This window comes from Protobothrops mucrosquamatus, unplaced genomic scaffold (genome assembly GCF_001527695.2).
Source record: "Protobothrops mucrosquamatus isolate PMUCROS unplaced genomic scaffold, P.Mucros_1.0 scaffold103, whole genome shotgun sequence".
In the NCBI taxonomy this organism is placed as follows: domain Eukaryota; kingdom Metazoa; phylum Chordata; class Lepidosauria; order Squamata; family Viperidae; genus Protobothrops; species Protobothrops mucrosquamatus.
Genome location: NW_015386476.1, coordinates 681620 through 704842, shown reverse-complemented (window position 1 = coordinate 704842; position 23223 = coordinate 681620). Strand labels below are relative to the sequence as shown.

Sequence of the window (23223 nt, the reverse complement as noted above, 5' to 3'; positions counted from 1 at the left end):
ATATAAACTCAACAAACTGGTCTGTTTGCTTCAGTTTTAATATAACTAGTATGCTGATATATTGAACTATTGCTTATAAACCACATATTATGGTTTAAAATGCTTTTTCAATCTAACCAGTTGAACTATGTGGTCAGGGCCCAAGAACCAAGGATGACACTTAGAGTTACTCAAGAGTACTTTCTTTTATTGCTTCACTTATAGATAGAATTTTGACAGAATAAAGCAACTATATACATAACTACAGATATATTCTGGGAATCACTAGGGAGGAACCATTTTAAATCTCTTCCTGTTATCCAGATTTCCCAAGCTTATCTTTCTCTTTGCCCTCTGGAAAGCAACCCCTCCCTCCTGGGAATCCAGACACAATATTCAACAATAATGCTTACTGGAATGCACAAACTGAATTATCTTCAGGTGTTTGTTTTCAATCAGATCTGAGCTTTGGTCACTCACAACCTTTGTCAATTGCTCTCTGTTCTACCCTTTCTTCTTCGTTTGACACCTCGGCAAGGCAGAGTCAAAAAATTCAAGGTGGTCTCCACAACGATGAAATCAGTGTTCACCTTTTCAAAATCCGTGTTATAGACCTGCCTGGGAGAAAGCTTCTCTAGCTTTCTTTCAAGTTCATCCCATTCTTCACTTGCATTTTTCTTGGGCTTCAGCTGAAGCTCCCAGCTCAGTAGCTGGACACTAAATTTTTAGCAAATAAGGCCTTTTCTGTTAAGGAAATGGAATGTGAAAATGGTTCTTACAAATTTTGTTCATCCAATGCTGCTTTCATATTTTCAGGGCCTAGTGTAAACCTTTGTTGCCTCTCATGTTGGTGACAAATCAGCAACCAATGGTTGCTTGGTGTTCCTGAACTTCCATTTCAATTTTAAGTTTCACAGGCAGGCTTACAAATCACTGTAAGCTGAATGTTGTTGTTCCTCCCTTTTCCAGCAATGGCTGGGTTGTTTATGCCAATCTGTATTGGTGGTAGCTTGTTTCTTCTATTTGTCACAGAAATATTTGCATCTCTGAGAGTTGTACAAAGGGAAAACTACTGTCTTCTTCCTCCCTAATTTGCAACTATTTAGTGGTGTGCTGACATAGTAGCACCTTTGTCCTAGGTCACTTATCAATTGCACCCTCAACATACTTTTATGCCTTCACATATATTATTTGTATACAGGTAGTCCTCAACTTATAACTATTCATTTAGCAACCATTTGAAGTGACAATGGCACTCCTCACACTTACAACCATTGCAGCATCTCTGTAGTCATCTGATCAAAATTTGGGCGCTTGGCAACCAGCATGTATTTATGATAGTTGGAGCATCCCAGGGTCATGTGATTGCCATTTGCAACCTCACCAGCCAGTTCCCCACAAGCAAAATCAATGGAGAAGCCAGAATCACTCAACCACTTAACCATCATGTTATTCACTTAACAACTGCAATAATTCACTTAATAACCATTGCAAAAAAGTCATAAAATCAGGCACGATTCACCGAACAACCACCTTGCTTAGCAATGGAAATTGTCCTGATTGTGGTTGTAAGTCAAGGACAAGCTTGACTTATCATGCTAAGCTATGATCTGTTTAAACATGGCTTATTTAATAAATCCACAATAACTTAGGTTGCCTTTGAACAGCCTGGATTTGCACAACCCGCTAAACCAAAGGCATATTATGGCTTTATGCAGTAGAATAATGCACCATTAGTGAAAAATGGTGCAAAATAACCATTGAATGGTAAATATTCCTTAAGCTGAATATTTCTTTAAGCTGAAAAGGAAATTGTACATAACCTTTCAGCAGTATCTATATTAAGCCATAGTGACATTAAAACGATAACACATGTATCATGATTTCATTGCCCAAAGTATGCGTAATTTGATATTTCTGCCACAATGTCTGATGCAAGATGCATTATTTGCATCAAAACCTTTTGCACTTCTATGATTCCATACCACAATCTTCCAAGCCATTTCCTCTAGATGGCTGTGGATATTTTTCCTTCCATTTTAAAAACAAACATTCAGTTTTGTTATTATTGTTCCGGATATGTTTCCTGAAGTTGCACTGTTACCTGGATGCATAAGTCAATGTCTTGTTTCTAAATGTTGTGACTTGAATAAATTGTCAGTTCGGCACTATCAAATATAATTTAATGACTGTAATGGGATGCTTTAAAATGTCAGTGCAGAACATAATTTCAATAAGTGGCTAATCAAATACAAACAATGCACCACCGAGATATTTTGAAGTGTCCCTGATTGTTTTCCTTTTAGGTCTAGCTGAGCAAAGGAATTCTCTAAATTATAAACTTTTTCCAAAGATTTCTAGAATAAGATGCCTTCTAATAAAGGTCCATTAGCTATTTTGTAGATACTTGCAATACAGGTTGCTAAATAATGTATGCTTATGGTTCATTTGGAGCTGTCTAAAACTGCAATTTTCTTTAATTGATAAGCCTTACATAATGTGACTGGAAATGACAATATGTCACTTGGCAGAGCTTTCTAATATGACTCTCAAGTTTTTAATTGCATCTTTTCTATTGCAAGCTACAAGTGGTAAGGAAAAATAAAATCTTCAAAGAAAGAGTGGCAGGAATGGAAGAAATGTCAGGTCTATCTAATTATTGTCTCTCTAGTCTATAATGTTTAAAATATAATGGTGTTTCTATCAGTTATGCCATGGCATAATGAAGTAAAAAGAATCTTAAGCCATTTGTTAAATTTGGTCCATCACTGGACATGAAAATGGAATGGAACAATGTCTGGTTCCCAGTAAAATAAAAATGGCTGTTTAATTGCTCAGCCTGTTTTATTTATTGATTTGTTTAAACCCACACTGCACGATAAATGCAGAATTGTATCTGTGATTGTTACTTGGATAAGCAAATAAACACACATTCTTGTAAGAAAGTCTATTTTATGTGTAATGGTGCAGAGGCTCTGCCCTCTACCTCAAGTACTGCTATGAGGCTTCATTGTGGCAGGGTAGTCCTGGAAGGGATGAGTAAAGAACATTGGGAGTAAATGCCAAGGCTGTATATCTCCAGTAGGGCCACCCTAGGGCTGGAGGTCATCCCACCCTTCCAGCTAAACCTTATGAGCCGTGGTGGTACGCAGTATTGCAGGCTAATTCTGCCCACTGCCGGCAGTTTGATCCTGACCAGTTCAAAGTTGACTCAGCCTTCTATCCATCTCAGGTAGTAAAATGAGGACCCAGATTGTTGGGGGCAATATTCAGCCTCTGTAAACCACCTAGAGAGGGCTGTAAAAGCACTATGAATCAGTATATAAGTCTAAGTACTATTGCTAAAGCAAGCAGGCACTTACAATGGACAATAATGATATAAGAAGCTGTGGGAGGGGGATGATCAGTTTAGTGACCATGGCAGAATCATCATTTCACATTGTATAGGGAAAAAACGATGGTAAACTACTCTTGCATTTTTTTATCAGGAAATAGAAAATACAAAATGGTTGAGGAGATGATGGTCTCCTCAGTTGGGATGTCACTCAACCTGCTACTGCAGAATTGCTCAGGATGGTTCAGTGCTGTTCAGTATTCGTGAAATACAATAGGTGGATTAAAGTGTTTAGGAAATCTAGTTGCTGATGTTGGTCATGCAGGAAAAGAATATCCGAAGCTGAAAAGAAAAAATTGTAATGGAAACATGGAATGTCGGAGGCATGAATATAAGAAAGCACAATTCAATAAAAAGTAAAATAAATTGACTATAGATTGACATCTTAGATATTATTGAATTTAAACTTGATACTAGCAGTCAGAAAATCATACTACCTGGAACCTGAAAAGCAAAGAAAGAACAGTATTACTTTCCTAATTAGGAAGGCTATAGCAAAGATTGGATACAGACCAGTGAATGACTAAATAATTTTATTTATATATTTATTAAAGATATCTCTAGGTTGGTGCGATTAAAACAAACTTCTTAACACAGAAAATACTGCATATGACTTAAAATATATAGTGTTAAAGATAAAACATAAGAACAGCACAACAATTTCCGAGAAAAGAAACAAGAAGGAAAGATAGCAACATCAAATCAGGAAAAGAGTCTCCAAAATATCTTAGCTTTTAAGAACTTCGAAAGGACTAGCAAAGAGGGGAGACAGCCGGATCTCCACAGGGAGGTTTGTTTCATGACATTAAAGAAGCCTCCCCTCACCTCAGCACCCCAAATTGCACAAAATATAGGGTTTAAAAGCAATTTTCCTCTGGTAGATCTAACTGGTTGGGCTGATATTGACAAGAAAAGAAGGTGCTTTCTGGACAACCTTTTTAGTATGATGGTTATCCAAAAGTATGCTCCAACAACTGATGCAGAAGAAAAGGAAGTGCCCTCAGCTCACTCATTTCAGAAAGAAAGTATATATTTTCAAAGATCTCACCTTTACCATACTCTTCTGGTTTCTGCTCAAACAGGCAGACGTTCCACTAAAATAGTTTTCATGAGACAAAAGGCAAGTCCCCATAATATTGGCATAAGAGTGTTTGGCTTAGTCAGAGGAGAGACAGTCTATATGAATAGACATACTTTGTGCCACCACCCAAACTGGAATAAGTCATCTCAAACCAGCTCTTCTAATGTGACAAAGGTTTGCCTGTCCTACAAATTCAAAAGCTCCCTAGACCATGTTTGTTCTCATGCTGACTCCATGGTTGTCCTCATAGCTATCTTTACATTTTTGTGAGGATTTCCTGCATTCTCCTGATCTTCATCCCAAGTTGGAAAAGCACCACCCAAAGAGTGAACAGGCAAGGGCCCACTCAAACATCTTTTAAAGGATGACTACTGTTTCATTTACAGGATTTTAAGATGCTGGATCAGGCCAATAGATATATTCCAGTTTAGGTGGTGTCATATAGCATGGTCAAAGCTATGGGGACCTTGCTTTTTGTCTTGTGGGAGTTATTTTAGTTGAATGTCTGCCTGTCTGGGCAGAATTCAGGAGGGTACAATGAGGTGATATCTTCTAAACTAAGTTTGCATTCTTTCTGTAATGGGGGAGCTGAAGGCTCATGATATATTTGAAGAATTCTATTTCAACTGTATTGATATACTGTTGCTACACAAAACAGGCAAAGTAAACAGCTTTCTTTTTTTTAAAAAAAAAGCCTTCAATTTAAGGTGATGATAATAAAAGAATTTTCAATTCCCATCTATATTTCAAAAAGACAACATATTAGAGTATAATCTGTGAAGACTTTTTCTCTCTCTACCTCACCTGCTGTGATGTCTCTACACAGCAGGATCCACTTAGCTACACTTTGCCCTCTCCTTCACTTTTATGGGAATAAGGCTGCAAGCAGACTCTGAATAGACGCACTTCCCTAACCACTAGACACAAATGCCCCTGAGGAACGATGCATTTCTAAACAACTGTTTCCACCCAATTCTACCTGTTATAATATTTGCTTAGGCAGGTTCTCAAGGGTATCTCTTGTTCTTAAGTCAAAAGGTTCCAAGTGAACCATGAAAAGTAATTTGTATTTTGCTAGCAGGGATAAAACACATAACTCATTCTTTTTCTGCATTGTCTGTGTTTAGCACATAAAACTCTGGTGTTCCTTCGTCAGGACTTTAAACCCCACTATCAAATTCAAAAGATACATCTTTAATATAAAGTACATGAGGGAAAGGTGCAATAAATAATCTTTCAAAGCCTCCAAAACTAAAGTAAAGCCATTTAATCATAAGGGGAAAAATCTATGAGGACAATGCAGGTAGTCCTTGACTTATGACCACAATTGAGCCCAAATTTTAAGTTGCTAAGTGAGACATTTGTTAACTAAATTTTGTCCTATTTTACAACCTTCCTTACCACAGTTGTTAAGTGAATCACTGCAGATGTTAAATCATGATTGTTAAGTGAATCTGGCTTCCCCATTGAGTTTGCTTGCCAGAAGGTCACAAAAGGTGATCACAGGACCCCAGGACACTACGACCGTCGTAAATATGAACCAGTTGCCAAGCAACTCAATTTTGATCACATGACCATGGGGATGCTGCAACAGTTGTGTGAAAAATGCTCATAAGTCACTTTTTTCAGTGCCTTTGTAATCTTGAATGGTCACTAAATGAACTGTTGTAAGTCGAGGATTACCTGTAGTTTATCATGCAAAAAGTCCTGCATATATGTGGATTCTGGAATCTTAAACCATGTTTGGTTTCCCCCTCTCCTGCCACCAAAGACTAATGTCCTTTTTCCAGAGAAAGTCAGAAAATAAATTTAACAGTAGCCATAGCTATGTCTTCCATGCACAACCTAAAACATTTAGAAATTAAAGGAAAGGGGTGGTTGAATAGGACATTCCTCTCCAATTTACTTTAAAAAATAATTTTAGGGATCAAATCACACTTGAAGTGGATTAAAACTCATCAAGTGAAAATGTTGAAATAGCAGTAATTTTCACCCATCACTAAATAATTTGAGAAAAATAGTGCATTTAAAGATGAATGAAATCAGTATGGAACAGCATTTTGAGAGTATGTGAATGGTAAATCAATGCAGTAACAAAATGGGACAAAATTATTGAGAGCATCCTGGAAAAAACAACAACAGAAAATTGAAGGGGTGAAATTAATCTGAAGCACTTGAAGCCCATTAATCATAAAACTGCTGCATGGTATATATCATTATATATTGTTTACTTTACCTCTTGCATTTTATGTGCTTTTTCTGATTGGCAGCCCTAAAGCAGTAAACAGGTAAACATGTTAGAAAATCCGTTTTTTTTCCCACTTCCAAGGTCGTCTAGGATTTAGTCTAAATCTAATATTCATGTTAATCTCACTGGGAATCAATTATCTCTGCATTAGTTTTGTGTGGTGAAATACTGCATGTCATTTATGAATGTATTTTCTTTGCTGAAGCAGAAGGTAAAATCAATGGTAGTATCTGAAATTTAAAAATCATATTTTCCACCTGAATTCCCCTTGTCAAACAGAACAGTAAAAGGCAGCACCACATAATATAGGATGCTAGACAGAGAGTTGTGGCTGGTTTAAAATCAGTGTTTCTCAACCTTGGCAAGTTTAAGATGTGTGGACTTCAACTCCCAGAATTCCTCAGCCAGCATACATGCTGTCATCTATAAGTATATATAATATATGGATATGATACCATGTATACTGGTTGGAGAACACTGTTTTTTACCCCTTTTCTTCACTTATCCTCAAAAGAAGATCAAAAACAAAAACAAAAAAGCTTTGAGGGCCATATCATTAGACAAAACAAGAAAAGAGAAGGGTTTGGCCCACTGTCCTGAGAAGACATAAGATATTAGAAGGGAAGAGGAGAATTCTAGAAAACCTTTGCCTTGGTCTTCTCCTCAGAAGAGAACTATAGTGAAATGGAAATGAGGAGAACAATTGAAGAAAAAAAATGACACAGTGGCAGTTCAGGATAAGTGAACAGATGGTTAGGGAGGACCTGGTTGCCATGAAGGAGTTTAAGTGGACAGTCACTTGACTATGAGCCAGCAGTGTGCAGCAGCAGCCAAAAACGCTAATACAATCCTGGGTTGTATAAACAGAGGTATAGAATCAAGATCACATGAAGTATTATTACCGCTTTATAAAACTCTAGTGAGACCACACCTGGAATACTGCAACCAATTTTGGTCACCATGCTACAAAAAAGATGTTGAGACCTTGGAAAAAGTTAAGAGAAGAGCAACTAAGATGATCCAAGACCTGGAGACTAAAACATATGAAGAACGGCTGCAGGACTTGGGTTTGGCTAGTCTAAAGAAAAGAAGAAATAGGGGTGACATGATAGCAGTATTCCAGTATTTGAGAGGCTGCCACAAAGAAAAGGGGGTCAAATTATTCTCCAAAGCACCAGAAGGCAGGACAAGAAACAATGGTTGGAAACTGATCAAAGAGAGAAGCAACCTAGAATTAAGAAGAAAGTTCCTAACAGTGAGGACAATTAACCAGTGGAACAGCTTGCCTTCAGAAATCATGGACGCTCCATCACTGGAGGTTTTTAAGAAGAGACTGGAAAGTCACTTGTCTGAGATAGCATAGGTTCTCCTGCTTGAGCAGGGAGGGGGAGCTGGACTAGAAGACCTTCAAGGTCCCTTCCAATTCTATTCTACTCTATTCTACTATGCTCTGCTCTATTCTGTTCTGTTCTGTTCTGTCACAGGACAAGGCCACTGACAACTGAGAGCTCCAAAGGGGTTGCTAGATGTGATTTCTGAGTCAATTCCTGTGACTGTTAAGAAATCAAGGTGGACAGGGGTATCCTGAGAGTTTATGAAGGAGAAATGCTGTTGCTACTTTTAAAAAGGGAGAAAGGCAGGGCCAGGCAAGCCAGCTTTGATACTAGGCAAAAATCTGATTTTTAGGCAGGTGGTTTGTGAGCCTTTAGGCAATAATGTATTGCTGTACAGGAACAAGTGTGGATTCATCAAGAATAAATAATGCTCAACTACTGGATCTCTTTCAATCTCTCTCTTTGATAGGATGATTAATTAAGTTGGCCATAGAAGTCTAGAGGATATAATCTACCTTGATTTCAGCAAACCATTCTGCAGAGTCTCTCATGAGATTCTGGTAAAGAAGATGGCAGAACATGAGTTGGAGAATGCTACTATTGCTTGCATACAGAACTGGTTGAAAAATGTACCCACCAAGTGTTTATCGGTGTCTTCAAAGCTAGCTGGAAAGAAGCATTAAGTAGTAGGTTGCAAGACTCTGTTCTAGGCCCAGTGATCTTCAGCATTTTTATAAATGATTTAAATCAAGGGTTACATACTGCAATTATCAGATTTATTACTAACTAAAAACAGTATGGATAGCAAACCCCTTTGGCTTAAAATGTTTCCCACCAATCCTTCAACCAGCAGAAAACTACAGTATTCTGATGTAAAATGTGCCACCACCACTTCAGTTTCTATCTGCCACAGGCACAGAACCACAAAATGGTCCTTGGTGTCTTTATATATTATATGCAGGGCATGTTTAGAAAAGGAACTGGCGAATTCCCTTCTGCCCTATTAAATGCGACCATCTGGCAAGAATTCATCTATCAGTCATTCTCCTTAATGTAGGTAGGGCTTGGGTTGGAGGAGATTAATATGAAGAGCTCAGCTGGACTGACAGGTGGCTAGACTGGCTCCGTGCAAGTTGTATGTGTGTTCAAAATAAGCTTAACAAAGATGTGTCAAGCACTCACAAGGAGGGACTGCAATGTGATATGACAAACAAACAGCCAAACCACCTCTTCTGCTCAGGTATTAATTCAAGCTCATTCTGAACATGGTTGTACTGTTCTTTTAGAAAAGCATCACTCTGGTTCCAAAGGAACTCAAATAGCAGCTCATGGGCAGTGGGTATGGGGAGAACTGTGCATACCCCCACAGTGCCACCACCCTTCCACTGTTATTTAGTGTCCAGCAAATGGTGAGCAACAGATGGGTGATGTGGTGAAGAGGAACCACCTGCTACAACATGCAGCCCTCCTGACTCCTATCACTCAGCTATTTCCATCTGTTGACCAGTGGTGGTGATGGGGTACCATGTGGCAAAGTTATTCTGACCACTTCATCCTGCACCCCTTTCCATGTACTACCAGTGAGTATTTATGTGCTGTTACTGACTACCAGTACTTGTCAATTGATGAAGTGCAAAAGGCAGTTGATGGATGCTAAAGAACTGATGGCAGCTCAGTGAGGAAAAATCATTCAACAGGACAAAGTGACTGTATATTCCTTCTGCTGGGGAGGTAGTGGGAAGGAAAGCTGCAGAACATAACCAGAGAGAAAGCTTCCATATTTTCTTTGCTAACAGCACCAACAGCAGCAGTTCCAGCTGAGATTTTCACATATATCTGCATTCAGTTGTCTGCACCTCCAACACTTTTATAATTGTTCAGGATCCATAATTTATTTGTTATATTCAGGAGCTCAAGGCATCTAGCACTCTTGCCTTCAATGTTTCAGTGTTTCCCTATAACAACAACCCTCTGAGGTTGGGGAGAAGGAGGGAGGAAAGGAAAGAGATAGAATGGTTCAAAATTCCTTAGTTGGGTTCAATGGCTAAGGACAGACATGAATTTGAGCCTCATAGCCCTAGTTCAATAGTTTAACAACTATACTACACTGGATAGGTCATTTGAATTTATGGGGATTACACATGGCAAGTAATGTGCCAGCTCCAGCTGTTTGCCTAGCAAATTTACAGCTCCAAGTTCTGAGGAACATAGGAGCTAAACAAAAGCCACAGATATGAAAGTGATTAAAGTCTTGTCAGTTATAGGCAGCAGCTGCCAACTGACTAATTAAAGCTGAGCTTGTTAACTTGTGGTTAGCACCTTTTAGGAAAACCTTGTGCTGAAGAGAAAAGCAACTGAGGAAGAGATTGGTTGTTTACACAATCTTTTGTGTGCCTGACCTGCTTTTTTCCCTCCCTCTCGCAGAGCAGAAAGATTGGAGAGAAAGGAAGTACAAAAGAGTAAAAAGACATAAAATAGGAAATGAGGATTGAAAGGAATGTGCTAGGATTGGCTACTTTCCTAGCATGCTTCGGCAAGCATACTAGGCAAACAGACGGTATTAGATTATTCCTTTCAATGTGCATTCCTCACTGTGTGCCCAATTACTCTCTTGTAATCTACTCCTCTTCGATGAATATAAATACAAACATTAATTTCCTTCTTGCTAATTATCCCAGTACCAGGGTAAGCATTCCAAAGGGCTGGGGAGTGGAGAAAAATAAACACTGAAGTAAAATCCTAAGCATAGTAGTAATCATATGATTTTACACTTAGCAACTATGTCACTTAGTGACCAAGTTGCCAATCCCAGTTGTGGTTGTTAAATGAGGACTATCTGTATTGTTGTTGGTGTCACATGTCAATCTTCAGCCAATAGAAATCAGCATTAGGATTCCTAAATAGTTTTCTAAAGAAAAGGAACTTCTAGTTGCTTTTGATCTGATATTTCTGGAGCAGGAAGCCAAAACAAAGCTAAATTGAACCTGAAAAAAGACAGCTACTTATGCTTTAGTGCAGCTGAATTACAACTGTTTTGAACCTTTAAGTCATTTGATGTATCTGTTACTTTTTCTTCTGTAATCATCTTTCCTGAATCTCTTTGGGGTTTTCTGTGGGCAGGATGTGCTTTCTGTTTATACAAGGCAAGGTACTCTTTCTTCCTTCAAATCGTACTTGCAGAAATTGATTTCTCTCTCATAGCTTTGATCACAAGGACCTACAGTACTTGTTCCTGGCACTCAAATCTAATCCCTTAATTGTTTTATACTTGACATATCTTCATTAACTGAGAGGATCTTTGAGCCAAGGATTCTGTCAAGTTTGGTAGTCAGATATGTGTTTGTAGGTATATGTACAGAGTGTGCATAGATATAGATGGCTAGGTAGACAGACAGACACATCTGTACATAACATGAAAGGAGAAGATGATCTAATGAAAAAAAAGTTGACGAGATCTCTAACATACATCAGTTCCATTAATGCAGAAACATTCTTTAATCTTTTTCTTTTAATTTTAGCTCATGCAGCTTTTCTTAAAAAAAAAAATCAAACCACTCAAAAGCAGAAATGATGGTGGGGAAGTTTCACATACATATGGTTTGCTCCCCACATGATCATTATTCTCTTAAAGCTTTCAATTGCCTGTATTAAGCCTAGTGCTAAGTCTGCTCTTCTACATTTTTATGTGCTGTTTTGCAACTGCATATGATTCCTGTTAGCTAAAATGCTAAACTTTAATCTGCTCACTTAAGCTGTGCAAACTTTGTAATGGCCTTTATATAAATCTGCTTTCTCAAACATATCTATTTTTTCTGCTTATATTGCTATATTTTTAGCTAAAGCAATTATAGCTGTATTTATTTCTATTAATCCACATTACTTGGTAGACATCAGAGTCTCAGCCTCAGCTGTCTAATTTTTCAAAAAGATTATTTTAATTTTAAAAAAATTAGAAGCTGACACGTGCAAAGCAAAGCACCATTCCCAGGCATCATATTTATTTCCAATAGTGCCTCTGAGCTCCCTTAAGGTTCATAAACGTTCCTAGGAAATAAAATTGCTGGGAAGATACAGTCCAGTGCTATGTTTGTAAAACTGTCCTGTTGTCCATGGAGGGGGGAGGGAGAGAAAAGTAACCCAAATGATAGGAAGCTAGTAAATGGATATTTTATGGCTGGATTAAACTCTAAAACAATCGTTTTATTAAAGCACACATTCTACCATAGCAGCCATTTTGTAACAGCAGGCACCTCAAGCTGTCAGCATCCCATCTACTGTATTTATTTTACAGCATGCAGAAACCATTCAATATTTTAACTCTAAATTATTACAAATTATTCCGATTAATCCCTATCCCCCAAATTTGCCTATTCCTGACCCATGATGAGAGGTTGTGATGAATCTAGATAAGCAATGGCTCCACAGGGGACAAATTATCTCATAAATGGCAACTCAGCCCAGGTGGAGAAACATCTGGGTGAAACATTTCAAAGCAATTCTGCCTTAATTAACACAATAGAAAGGAAGCTAGGAAATTCCTATTAAAGATTCCAAGTTTCTGAATTTGCCCCTGAACTGCAGTACAGGTACATTCATGAAATCTGTGTCATTCACCTTTCCTTGGTCTTTTGTGTCCTTTTTGTTTCCCTTGTCTTTGCCAGCTATACAATCCTCGGTCTTTGACACTTCTATGAATTTAAATGAAATCTCTAGTAGTTCTTCTTGGACCACAGTCTTCACTTAACAACTGAAATTCTCTTGATTTGTAACATTGCCTGTTTGTTTGTTTTTTTAATTTCATGTCCAGATCAAACCTTAAACTGCCAAAATGAGGCTACCATTTTGGTTTTATCATTGGCCAGAAACAGATAACTTTTGGTGCATTCTACTGGTAGTAACAGATCAACCAATGGGCCAGACTCTCCATCTCTCCACATTCACACAGTGTGTTGTTATCCACCAGCAACCCCCATTTCAGCATATTGGTCTTATCCTTAGGGACTCACACCTCAGCCTTTTCAATGTCCTCCAAGTGAAATAGAAGAGATCAGATCCCTCAGCCATGTTCTCTTCTCGGATTATTCCTTGTTCCATAAATTATTTCCTCCATCTTCTAATTCAGTTTTGCTCCTACATGCCTTCAAGAATATTTGTTCATTGCCTGTTATGTGATTTTTTTTAATTTTAGGAAAAACTTAAATACAGTTTCTTTTGTCAAGGTTGAATTGCTAAGATGCTTGCTAACCTCTATAGCTACTCAACTTGCCATAGAAACAGGAGGGAGGAAGAGTCTGGGAAAGAAATGGGAATTTCAAGAAGCCATCCATGGACTGTGACACCCAAGGTCATCCAAAGCAGGTGTCTGGCAGAGAAGTGGACCGTTCCCATAACAAACAGAAAGAACATGATTGGGCGACGTAAAGACATGGTGGGTGGGGGGTATGAAAAGCTATTGTTAACTAACCAGAATTTTGCACAGGAAAACTAGAGTTGATTTTACTTCTTTAGTGCCAGGATGTGTATTCAATAAAGTTTATCTCTTATGGCACCTCAAGACTGTAGACGTTCTTCAATGTTGAATTTCTACATGTGAAATTTGAGCCTTTCTATTGAATTTAGGACTTTCTCAAATCTTTGAAAAAAAATAGGGTAGCCAAGGGAATACCTATTAAAATTATATTCCCAATGCAGTCTATAACATGTATCATTCTTATTATTTTTTATTTATTTATGTATTTATTTATAAATTTTATTGGCTGCCCATCTTACCATAGGGTAACTCTGGGTGGCTTACTGCTACACATACAGTTAAAACATTAAAAGTTAAAATCAGACATTAAGACCAAGGACACATGGGGAGGGCGGAGACAGAGTGAGGGGGAGGTGGAATCTGTTATTACCCAATCAACTACCTCCGTTACTGGGGCCCAAGCTGACTGGCACAGCCACTTCTTTAGGCCCTTTAGGCCCTTACGAAAAGATAGGGTTGGGGCCAACCTCACATCATGGGGCAAGGTGTTGCAGAGGGCAGGAACAACAGCAGAGAAGGCCCTCCACCAGCAGGAATAATCGGACCTGCAGCATGCCTCCTCTGCTGGCATGAGTGGTATGGGTCAATCCCAGTGGGGTGAGACAGCGCCTTAAGTAATCTGGACCCATGCCATGAAGGGCTGTAAAGGTGATCACCAATACCTTGAATTGCACCCATAAGCAGGCTGGTAACCAATGCAGCTCATGGAGCAGTGGTGTTATAGTGGCTTGGGCCACTATTGGGCCGTATTGATGGTTTGGGCCACTATTGGGCCGTATTGATGGTTTGGGCCACTATTGGGCCATATTGATGGTTCTGCTATATGCTATAGTACAAAATTGAATTTCTCATCTGATTCCCCACTTGGAGGGAAGTCAGTTGAGTGCAGTGGCTGGTACAGGTAGAATTGTGAGTCGAACATATGCATGTCATCCCCACATAGTTTGGTGAAGGCACAAGGGTGTGTGTCTCACAAGAGCTTTGGGGGTTTAGACTGATACAACAAATAGCACCCACAACCTTCTTGTGAACACTTCTTGCCTCTTTTTATTAGCAAATAAAAGGCAGGTTACTAGGCTCATTTTCAGAAATGCAAAGCAATTCAGGCAGTATTTATTATAGTAGCTAAACAAGCTGGCTTCCTTTTCTCTGCTCTCCTACCCCCTCCAGCTTTTCTGATAAGCGATAATGAAGTGGCAATAAAACAGTGAACCAAAGGCTTGATTCATGTGTGTCTGTCCAAGCATTTTAAAGTTAACACTCTCTCTCCTGGGTAAAGCATTCAGCCTACTGCACTGATTAAATGTGATGATTGCTTTTCCAGGCTCCTACTTAGAGTTAAGGAAGAGGGATAATTATGCAGGGGCTGGCAGGACACGGTCTTTCACTCTTTCAGCCATCTGCATCAGTTAGAAAAGTCCCTTGGTGTTGTCTCCTATTGATGTCTTTGGGCCATCTAATATAGAACTGCAACTCTTTTCCATGATCTCTGAAACTGGCCTTGGAATCAATCTTTCTTCACCAGTTCAAAACAACAGAGTCCATTTTAAGAGACCAGTCCTTTTTTTTTCTCTTTCCCAGAAGTCTGTCCTTTGAATCTCCAACTTCCTCCTCCACCCCCTCCTCTTCCTCTTCTTCCTCCTCCTCCTCTCTCTTCCCAGCACAGCAACAGCCCTCTTTCCTGTGAAAAAAGTTTCAGGTTCTCCCCATCCAAGTTTCTATGGTCAGCTAAAAAAGAAATAGATATGCTTGCTGTAATATCAATTAATGATATTTCACCAGTATATCTACCTATTTGTTGTTGTATTGCCATTATCCATTTAATGAAAGAGGTTAAACCTGTAAGATACCTCTGATCATAACAAAATAAGAAACTAAACTATTGTGTTCTTCTTTCTCCCCTCCCTCCTTTTCCTAAAAAAAAATAAAAATCAGCTGAAGGTGCTTGTGGAGGAACTCTTCGTGGGACCAGTGGAATTATTTCAAGTCCTCACTTTCCTTCAGAATATGACAATAGTGCAGACTGCACGTGGACCATTCTGGCAGAGCCAGGAGACACCATTGCTCTGGTTTTCACAGATTTCCAACTGGAAGAAGGCTATGATTTCTTGGAAATCAGCGGCACTGAGGCCCCATCCATATGGTAAGTTAACACAAAAGAGCAAGCAGTCTCACTGCTTTATAGACGAGATCTCTCTCTCTCTCTCTCTCTCTCTCTCTCTCTCTCTCTCTCTCTCATCAATTCTTCTATCCCTTTAATCAAAAGTGTGCCTTAATTTCTGCTACTACATGAAACATTATACAAATGCTCCACTGTGTCTTATTTGGGGAAAAGTATGAAAATAAGGAAGGGGGAAAAACAGAGGGGAACCTTATAAAAAAAAAATGCTAAACTTGATGAAATGGTAGGATAGTGCCCTCTAATGGATGGATCAAAAATTATTCCATTTTGTGAGTCATCTAACCTTTTAATAAATTGCACTTCAAAAGTATTGTTATAATGGAATGAGTTGCTTATTTTGATAAAGGAGAACATGAAAGAGAGAACAGATTCTACTGTAATCCAGGGATCTATTGTGATTGTACTGCTGCCAGCATGAAGTTAAACATGGTGAAGAATTAGCAGCTGTTATTGGGGAATATATTGAAGGGTTAAGCATTTTTTTTTTAAGCTGGTGGAATTTCTACAAATAATTATATCTTTTTAATTATATGTATGTCTTTTCTACAGTTTATTCTCCAATCATTAGATAATTTATGCCCACCGGTAGCATTTAATATCAAGAATAAGCTTATCTAATAGACTTAACTGACATTTTTATTTGTAATTAAGTTTAACTATGAATGTTTACCATACTACAGCAGATATACCCTAAATATATTGCATATATTATAACAGGACTAAAATTAGATTGGTCGTTTGTGGATTTGTTTAGTATGAAAACCTCAACGTCTTAGTTGAAAGTAGTGAAAGTGACAGCAAGTACTTTTATTCCAGTTACTTTGTCCAGTTGTTCTCAAATATCATGCTGTTGCAGTAATGGTCACTCCAGAAATAGAAGTATTTTTTCTATGGTTAATGTACTGAGTTAACCATAGAGTATTTTAACAAAACCTTATATATATATATATTTTTATCCATACAAAAGAAGCAGCAGTGGCTTTTGCTTTAGTGCTATATGTGGGCATTGTCTTTGTGTAAATTTTCCATTCCACCCACATTCTCTCTGCACAAAAAACTACATTTATGCTTTGTGATTATCCAGAGCTCACCCAGTGATTTTTAACTGGGGGGAAAATTGCATATTGTGATGGTGTATAGTAAGCCAGATTCCCATGAGGGAGGAGGGTGCATTCCAGAGACACAAGGCACTCAGTTCAGACACATACTTTAGTTTGGCGAGATTCTGTCTATGGGTGAGGAAATTTGCTTGGAAGAATCATACTGCTGCCTTCTTGGATTTTTGGAGTCTTGTAGGCACATAAAATATATAAACATACTGCCATAGCAATCCAGAGAGGAATAAGGCAATTCATTGCATTTTCTTGAGTTACTCAGAATGAAATGCTTGGGGGTTCAATTTTGTCACTTGTTCCAAGTTCTCCACAAAAGTTCTTCTCCAATTTGAAGAGCTTATTGTGTTGGAATGGAAAGAAAGGCATTGACTGGCAAAAAGGATGAAAATACACACTCACATGTTGTATGGAAATTACTACTACTTGATGCTTGTAACTTTATGAAAATGCCTTGATAAAGAGAAGAGAAAAAGTGGAAGGATTAGGTTCGGTGACTGACTGCTCTGCCCTCAAATCAGAATGATTCTTTGAAATTGGCTGAGAAATTGAGCAATATTGAAGCTATTGTCTTTACTTGAATGATTTTAGAACTGTATTTTCTTTTATGAAAAAGAGAAGGGAGTTAATCTATATGCTTTTTATCACCCAAAGTCACTTCCAATTCTTTCACAAAGGGCATCATTATTTCTGGCCACTCTCTCTTCTTTCCACAAAATCTCAAAACCTGCAGTTTGAAACTTTCCACACATTATTTCCACTGTAATATCCAGTTTTACTGCAAATGTTTATTTTTTAAAAAAATATTTTTATTTATTTACATGTGTAAGCCACCCATCTCACTACTGAATGATTCTGCTCTTGTTCATGTTACTGCCTTCTCTCCCAAATCAAACAACACTACAATCTGCATTGCTCGAATGCCCTTGAGTTCTATGAAATTCAGCATGTTTCTTGCACTTAAATTGTTCTAATGTTCTGATAAAACCAGAAAGGTTATAAACATTTCTTTGTTCCCCCCCATGTTTAGTATGAAACATGAGTTGGGACGAAATACTTCTGGACCAACACAAAAATAGGATCAACATATTGTCTCATTTTCCAAGCGAAGTATGTGGCCTCAGGGTACACAGGCTGGCTTAGTTCAACTTTAATATGAGTCTAGCTGTACAACTTTTTATTTAGTAACTGTTCAAAGTTACAATGGCACTGAAAAAAAGTGGCTCATGACTGTTTTTCACACTTATAATCACTGCAGCATCCCCGTGGTCATGTGATCAAAATTCAGAGGCTTAGCAATTTGCATATATTGATGATGGTTGCAGTTTCACAGGGTCATGTGATCTCCTTTTGTGACCTTCTGACAAGCAAAGTCAATGGGAAGTCATATTCATTTAACAACTCTGTTACTAACTTAATTGTGGAGATCCACTTAACAACTGTGGCAAGAAAGGTCATAAAATGGGTCATATAATTCACTTAAGAACTATCTTGCTTAACGATGGAAATTTGGGGCTCAGTAGTGGTTGTAAGTTGAGGACTACCTGTATAACCTATTGACATCCCTGGAGATGGCCTTGAGGGAAATATTCAAAGAAAAAAAAGGGCCTTCTTTCAGCCTCAAGAAAGAGGGTGGTATTAGGAAGATACAGGGGTATAAGAGAGAAGGAAAGAAGGACACAGTCAGTCTCTCAAGATTCTTGTATAATATAGTGGCTTATGTCTATAAACCTTTGCTCTATTCCTGTGGTGGACTCCGTTTCCTGACCAGGACAATTTTGAAGGGCTGATGTAACTAGAGCTAAAATGCATCTGACAAAGTATTAGGTAACATTTAGGGTGGTGCCCAAAGGCCAAACAGGGGATTCAACTATTCTTATATGCCATTTTTCCAAGAGAGAGCTTTTCAAACTTTAAAACTATGTCTTTGAAGTATGAAGTATAGTTTTCTTGATGACCATTGTACCTTAATCAGAAAAATACTCTCCCATTTCACAGCAGATGGGCACATAGACTGGAAAAGGGGCACTTTGCTTCAATAGATTGAATCTCATTAAAATGACGTTAAAATGGTTCTGTCTTTGTTTTCTGTTGTTAGTAGGTATTTCATAAATATCTGGCTGGTGGGTTTGGAAACAATGTGCCAGTTTAAAAGGCATATACAAAATTCGATCCAACAGCATTTTCTGGTATTCTCAGAAATCTTACTAGATTTAATGGGCTTATTAGGCCCAGCATTTTTTTTTTTCAAACAAATATTTTATTTATTTAGAAGGGGTTAAATGGGATGTTAGTATAAGAAAGGAGCAAATCTGATGCCAATTAACTTTTTTTTTAAGTAGCAAAGCTAATTTTAACCTATTTACCACAAACTACTGTGTAATCCTACAGAAACATAATGTAAATTGTGAAAGAACTGAAGCAGATGTTGATTAATGACCCAAAGTTGTTCTCTGCATAGAAATGAAGATTTTATAGAAATAAAGATTTTTGTTTTGTTTTGTTTTGCTTTTAAGAATTTTTATTAAATGAGTGCTGCTTTCAAAATAATAGGTGCTGTTGGAATGTTGAAACATACATAATTATGCCTTTATATTATTTTTATGTTTTGTTTTGAAAGTCAGTTTTTAGTTCCTCTAATTGAGCACAGACCTGACATATAAACATATAAAACTCAAGAATAGCTATGTTTAATGCAATTTAATTAAAGTTAATTATTAAATAAGTTGCATAGTTGTTAAACATGACTATATTCTGATTTGATATGCATGGGTGTCATGTATCTATTCAGTTTAATAGGAGCTGCTGCTACATAATTAAAACCCAATCATCTGTGTTGATTTCTGTGACCATACTTGAAAGCAAATTCCTACTTTTCCACAATAATTAGTTGTTCTAATAATTAACCGTGACTTTGTTTTTCATTCTTTTTATTATTATTTTTATTCTGGAAGAAATAGTTACAGGGGGAGGTGATCTAGGGCAATTAAATTTTTTAGCAAGAAATGTAGTTCCTAATTTTTTTTAATGGAGGGAAAAGGGAGAATTAGCATGAAAATAACCTTAAATAGTCAGCAATTTAACTCCTTAATAATTCCATTCTTTGATTAGATCAGATCATATCAGCCAGTGTAAGAGTATTTACATTCAAACATGATACCTTATTTTAGAAATCAAATCTACATTTTCCCAAACTTCACTAAATGATCCATTGGCCTTTATAGCAGGTCAATATTGTGGACCAGCTTGTCGAATTTTAAAATAGATAAAAGGTTGATACTTATGAGACTTTCTTTTCTTAATTGTTTGTTTGGGAAACATACTGTACATGTAAATTATGTATTTCTTTGAGCTGAAAATATTCCTTACAAAAGGATAATTGTATAGTGCATAACCAAATGAACTTTTTGGCTTATCGTTGTTCTTAAGTATTTTGGGGTTTTTTACAGGTGGTTTTTAATGGCATATCTGAATGCAAATTCGTTTTCCTTTTCTTTTCAAAAATGGCTTTATTTAAAAAAAATGATGATGATTGTATTCCAATTTGCAAATAATTCAGTAAGAATGAATTAGGTACGTTCGCATTAATATGTGAACCAAATAACACCCATACTCCTACCTCATCTCTGTTGTAAATCATCATTTTTTTTAATAGCCTGAAATTGTTTGTGAATTGATGAACCAAATCCTTACTAAAGAAACTTGAATATAAGTAAGTCATAAAGTTACAACTGACATCATTATTGTTTATTAACACATAAATAATACTGGTGTGAGTAGTGAATACCTGTGGCAATTTTTCAACTATGGAAACATATGTATTTTCATTTATTTATTTCCCACTTTTTTATAAATAACTCAAGGCAGCGATTGTACCTAATACTCTTTCCTCCTCCTATTTTCCCCACAACAACAACCATATGAGGTGGTTTGGGCTGAGAGAATGAGTCTTCAAAAGGTTTCTTGCCTAAGGTGGGACTAGAATTCACAATCTCCTGGTTTCTAGCATGGTGCCTTAACCACTAGACCAAACTGGCTCTTAATCACTAGATTGCACATAGGAAATAGTCTGTCAGATGTGACAATTGCTAACTGATTTGTGATATTTCCATATAACCCACGGGTGTCAAACTCGATCACGTCACGTGATGTATTGTAACATTTTTTGCCTTTGTGGAGCCGGGGTGGGTATGGCCTGCATGTGATGCATCCGGCCTGTGGGCCACCGGTTTGACACCCCTAATATAACCGCTTATACCTAAGGACCCAAAACTGGATGCAAGGTGAAAAGCTTGTGACACTAAATTGTGACACTAAAAAAAAAATGCAGAATTGAGGTTTTCTGGTTTATTAGAACTGTGCAGAGCAATCAAAGGAGAAGTTTTGCCAAGAGCATTGGTGTGATTGAAGGGCCTTCTTCGAAGTGTTAAAGCCAGAGTTTTCTCTGGAAGAATTGACCTCATTCAAAGATTTTTTCCTGGCTACCTGAATGTGGATCTACTTTGCTTTGCTGGCAGACCCAGTAGAAGTCTTTGTTATGGAACAAGGCCACCAAAATGGAATTTGTTGTGCCAGGGTTTCTATTCCATTGATGGATGGACACCTACAGAAACAATCTTGTGGAAAGTTATAATAGGAAGACGTCTCTTATTCTATTGCTGAAATATTGCATGTAAACAAGATCAGTATAATAATCTGAAATTTATTTGGGACTGTTGATGAAATGTCAGGGACCTTTCCATCCCATCGGTGGATAACCAGTGATCTAAACAAATCTATTCCTCAATTGACACAGTACAACTTGTGAAAGCTTCCATGTGTAGTTAATTTTCTTAAGTATTGAAAGTGGAGTACAATATTCCATAGCTAAAAGGATTGAGAGCAGTTATTATTTCCTCTGCTGAACATGTGCTGATGCTAATATTCCTAACACACCAAAGTATGCTGAATTTATGAGGGTTCTGCCACTAAAACAGCTCTGAAAGCAAAAGCTAGTAAAGCTATTAATGGTAGCAATAGAGTAGCATAATTGATTGTCTCTCATGCGCTAATATGTAGTTCTTGCTTAGAGACTAGTCATCTGCTAAGATCAAAATGTGTTTGGTTTGCAGTATGAACGGAAAAGGAGTAAATTGATGCTTAATTCATAGAACATTAGCACATCTTAGGCACCTGCTAATTTACTACCTCCTGCATTAGCAAAATACAAAGGCATAATTCATATCCATCATTCCACAGCTGAATCTGTCAGGAATACAAGACTGAGCATATGCTTTTATAACTTGTATATGACCTATGATGTAATTTGCTAGTGCACAATAAATTACATAAAAGCTAGTCAGTTTCTAAAACATAAGATATATTTATAGAAAGTTGACAGTCAATTTCCTCTGGCAATTCATGATTGGCTTTCCATTTCATTCAGGGGCAAACTATATTTGAGTATCAATAAATGGGAGGGAATATAGTTAAACTAAAGCTTGTCATATTTCCTCAGTGTACGTGGTGGAATGGAGGTTTGTAATCCTCCTGAATGTAGAAAATGAAAAGAAAGCAAGGCCAAACCCATCCTGAGCCCTCAAGAGATTTCTATATAAGCAAATTCCTTCTCTAATTATTTAGACTTTCTGTCAAAAATGATTTCTTAAGATTTTTAGCATACTTTTTAGAAGATGGATGACAGGACTTATCAATACATATCTGATTTTCAAAGTCCAGGGCAATTAATGGTCTTGTCCGGTGTCTGAAAATAAACATTTCACAAACGCTCATTGTTGTGTTTGCTGTTCGCAAGCAATTGACGAAGACGCATTGTGTAAACAATAGCTCTTTATTCTCCTTCTCCAACTCCAAGCAAAGAGCAAAAGGCTCGCAGGCCTTTTATAGGGTGAGGAACCCAGCTAGTGCTAACCAATAGGAAGGCAGCGTTTTCGCACCCTGCGCATGCGCGCAAGGCTGGCACCTCTCAGTCTGGTCCCAGGCAGGTTTTACAATCCCTGGGACCATTTGCAACCTTTTCTGGGCCTGCTGAGTTTCCTCAACAGGCCCAGGACACAACACTCATGTATTTATTTTCCTCCAGCATTCCATTATATCTAAACCATTGAGTTTACACATTCACATCTATTTCTTCATAAAAGAAATGTAAAACAATTTGAAATTGATTTGTTCACGCAATAAAGTTTTCTTAACTGTCCCTAAACAATTTACTCCTCTTTATTATGTGACTGAATGCATACCTTGGTATGAATCCCAGCTGGAAGATGTAGATGTATTCTTAAAACCAAAAAAACCCTCATAAAAATTCAATAGTAGATAGTAATTAATGGGTAACATGTATAATACCTTGGTTTGAAAATAGAT

The 23223-nt window shown here is 37.6% G+C and overlaps 1 protein-coding gene across 1 annotated transcript in view; it reads left to right on the top strand.

Annotated features, from left to right (window-relative positions):
• Positions 1–23223, top strand: part of LOC107284570 (CUB and sushi domain-containing protein 1) — a 478687-nt gene that overhangs the window by 3237 nt on the left and 452227 nt on the right. Inside the window, exon 2 of the mRNA XM_029283474.1 lies at positions 15502–15709. Coding sequence (XP_029139307.1) covers positions 15502–15709 — 208 coding nt within the window. The remainder of the gene's footprint in view (positions 1–15501; positions 15710–23223) is intronic.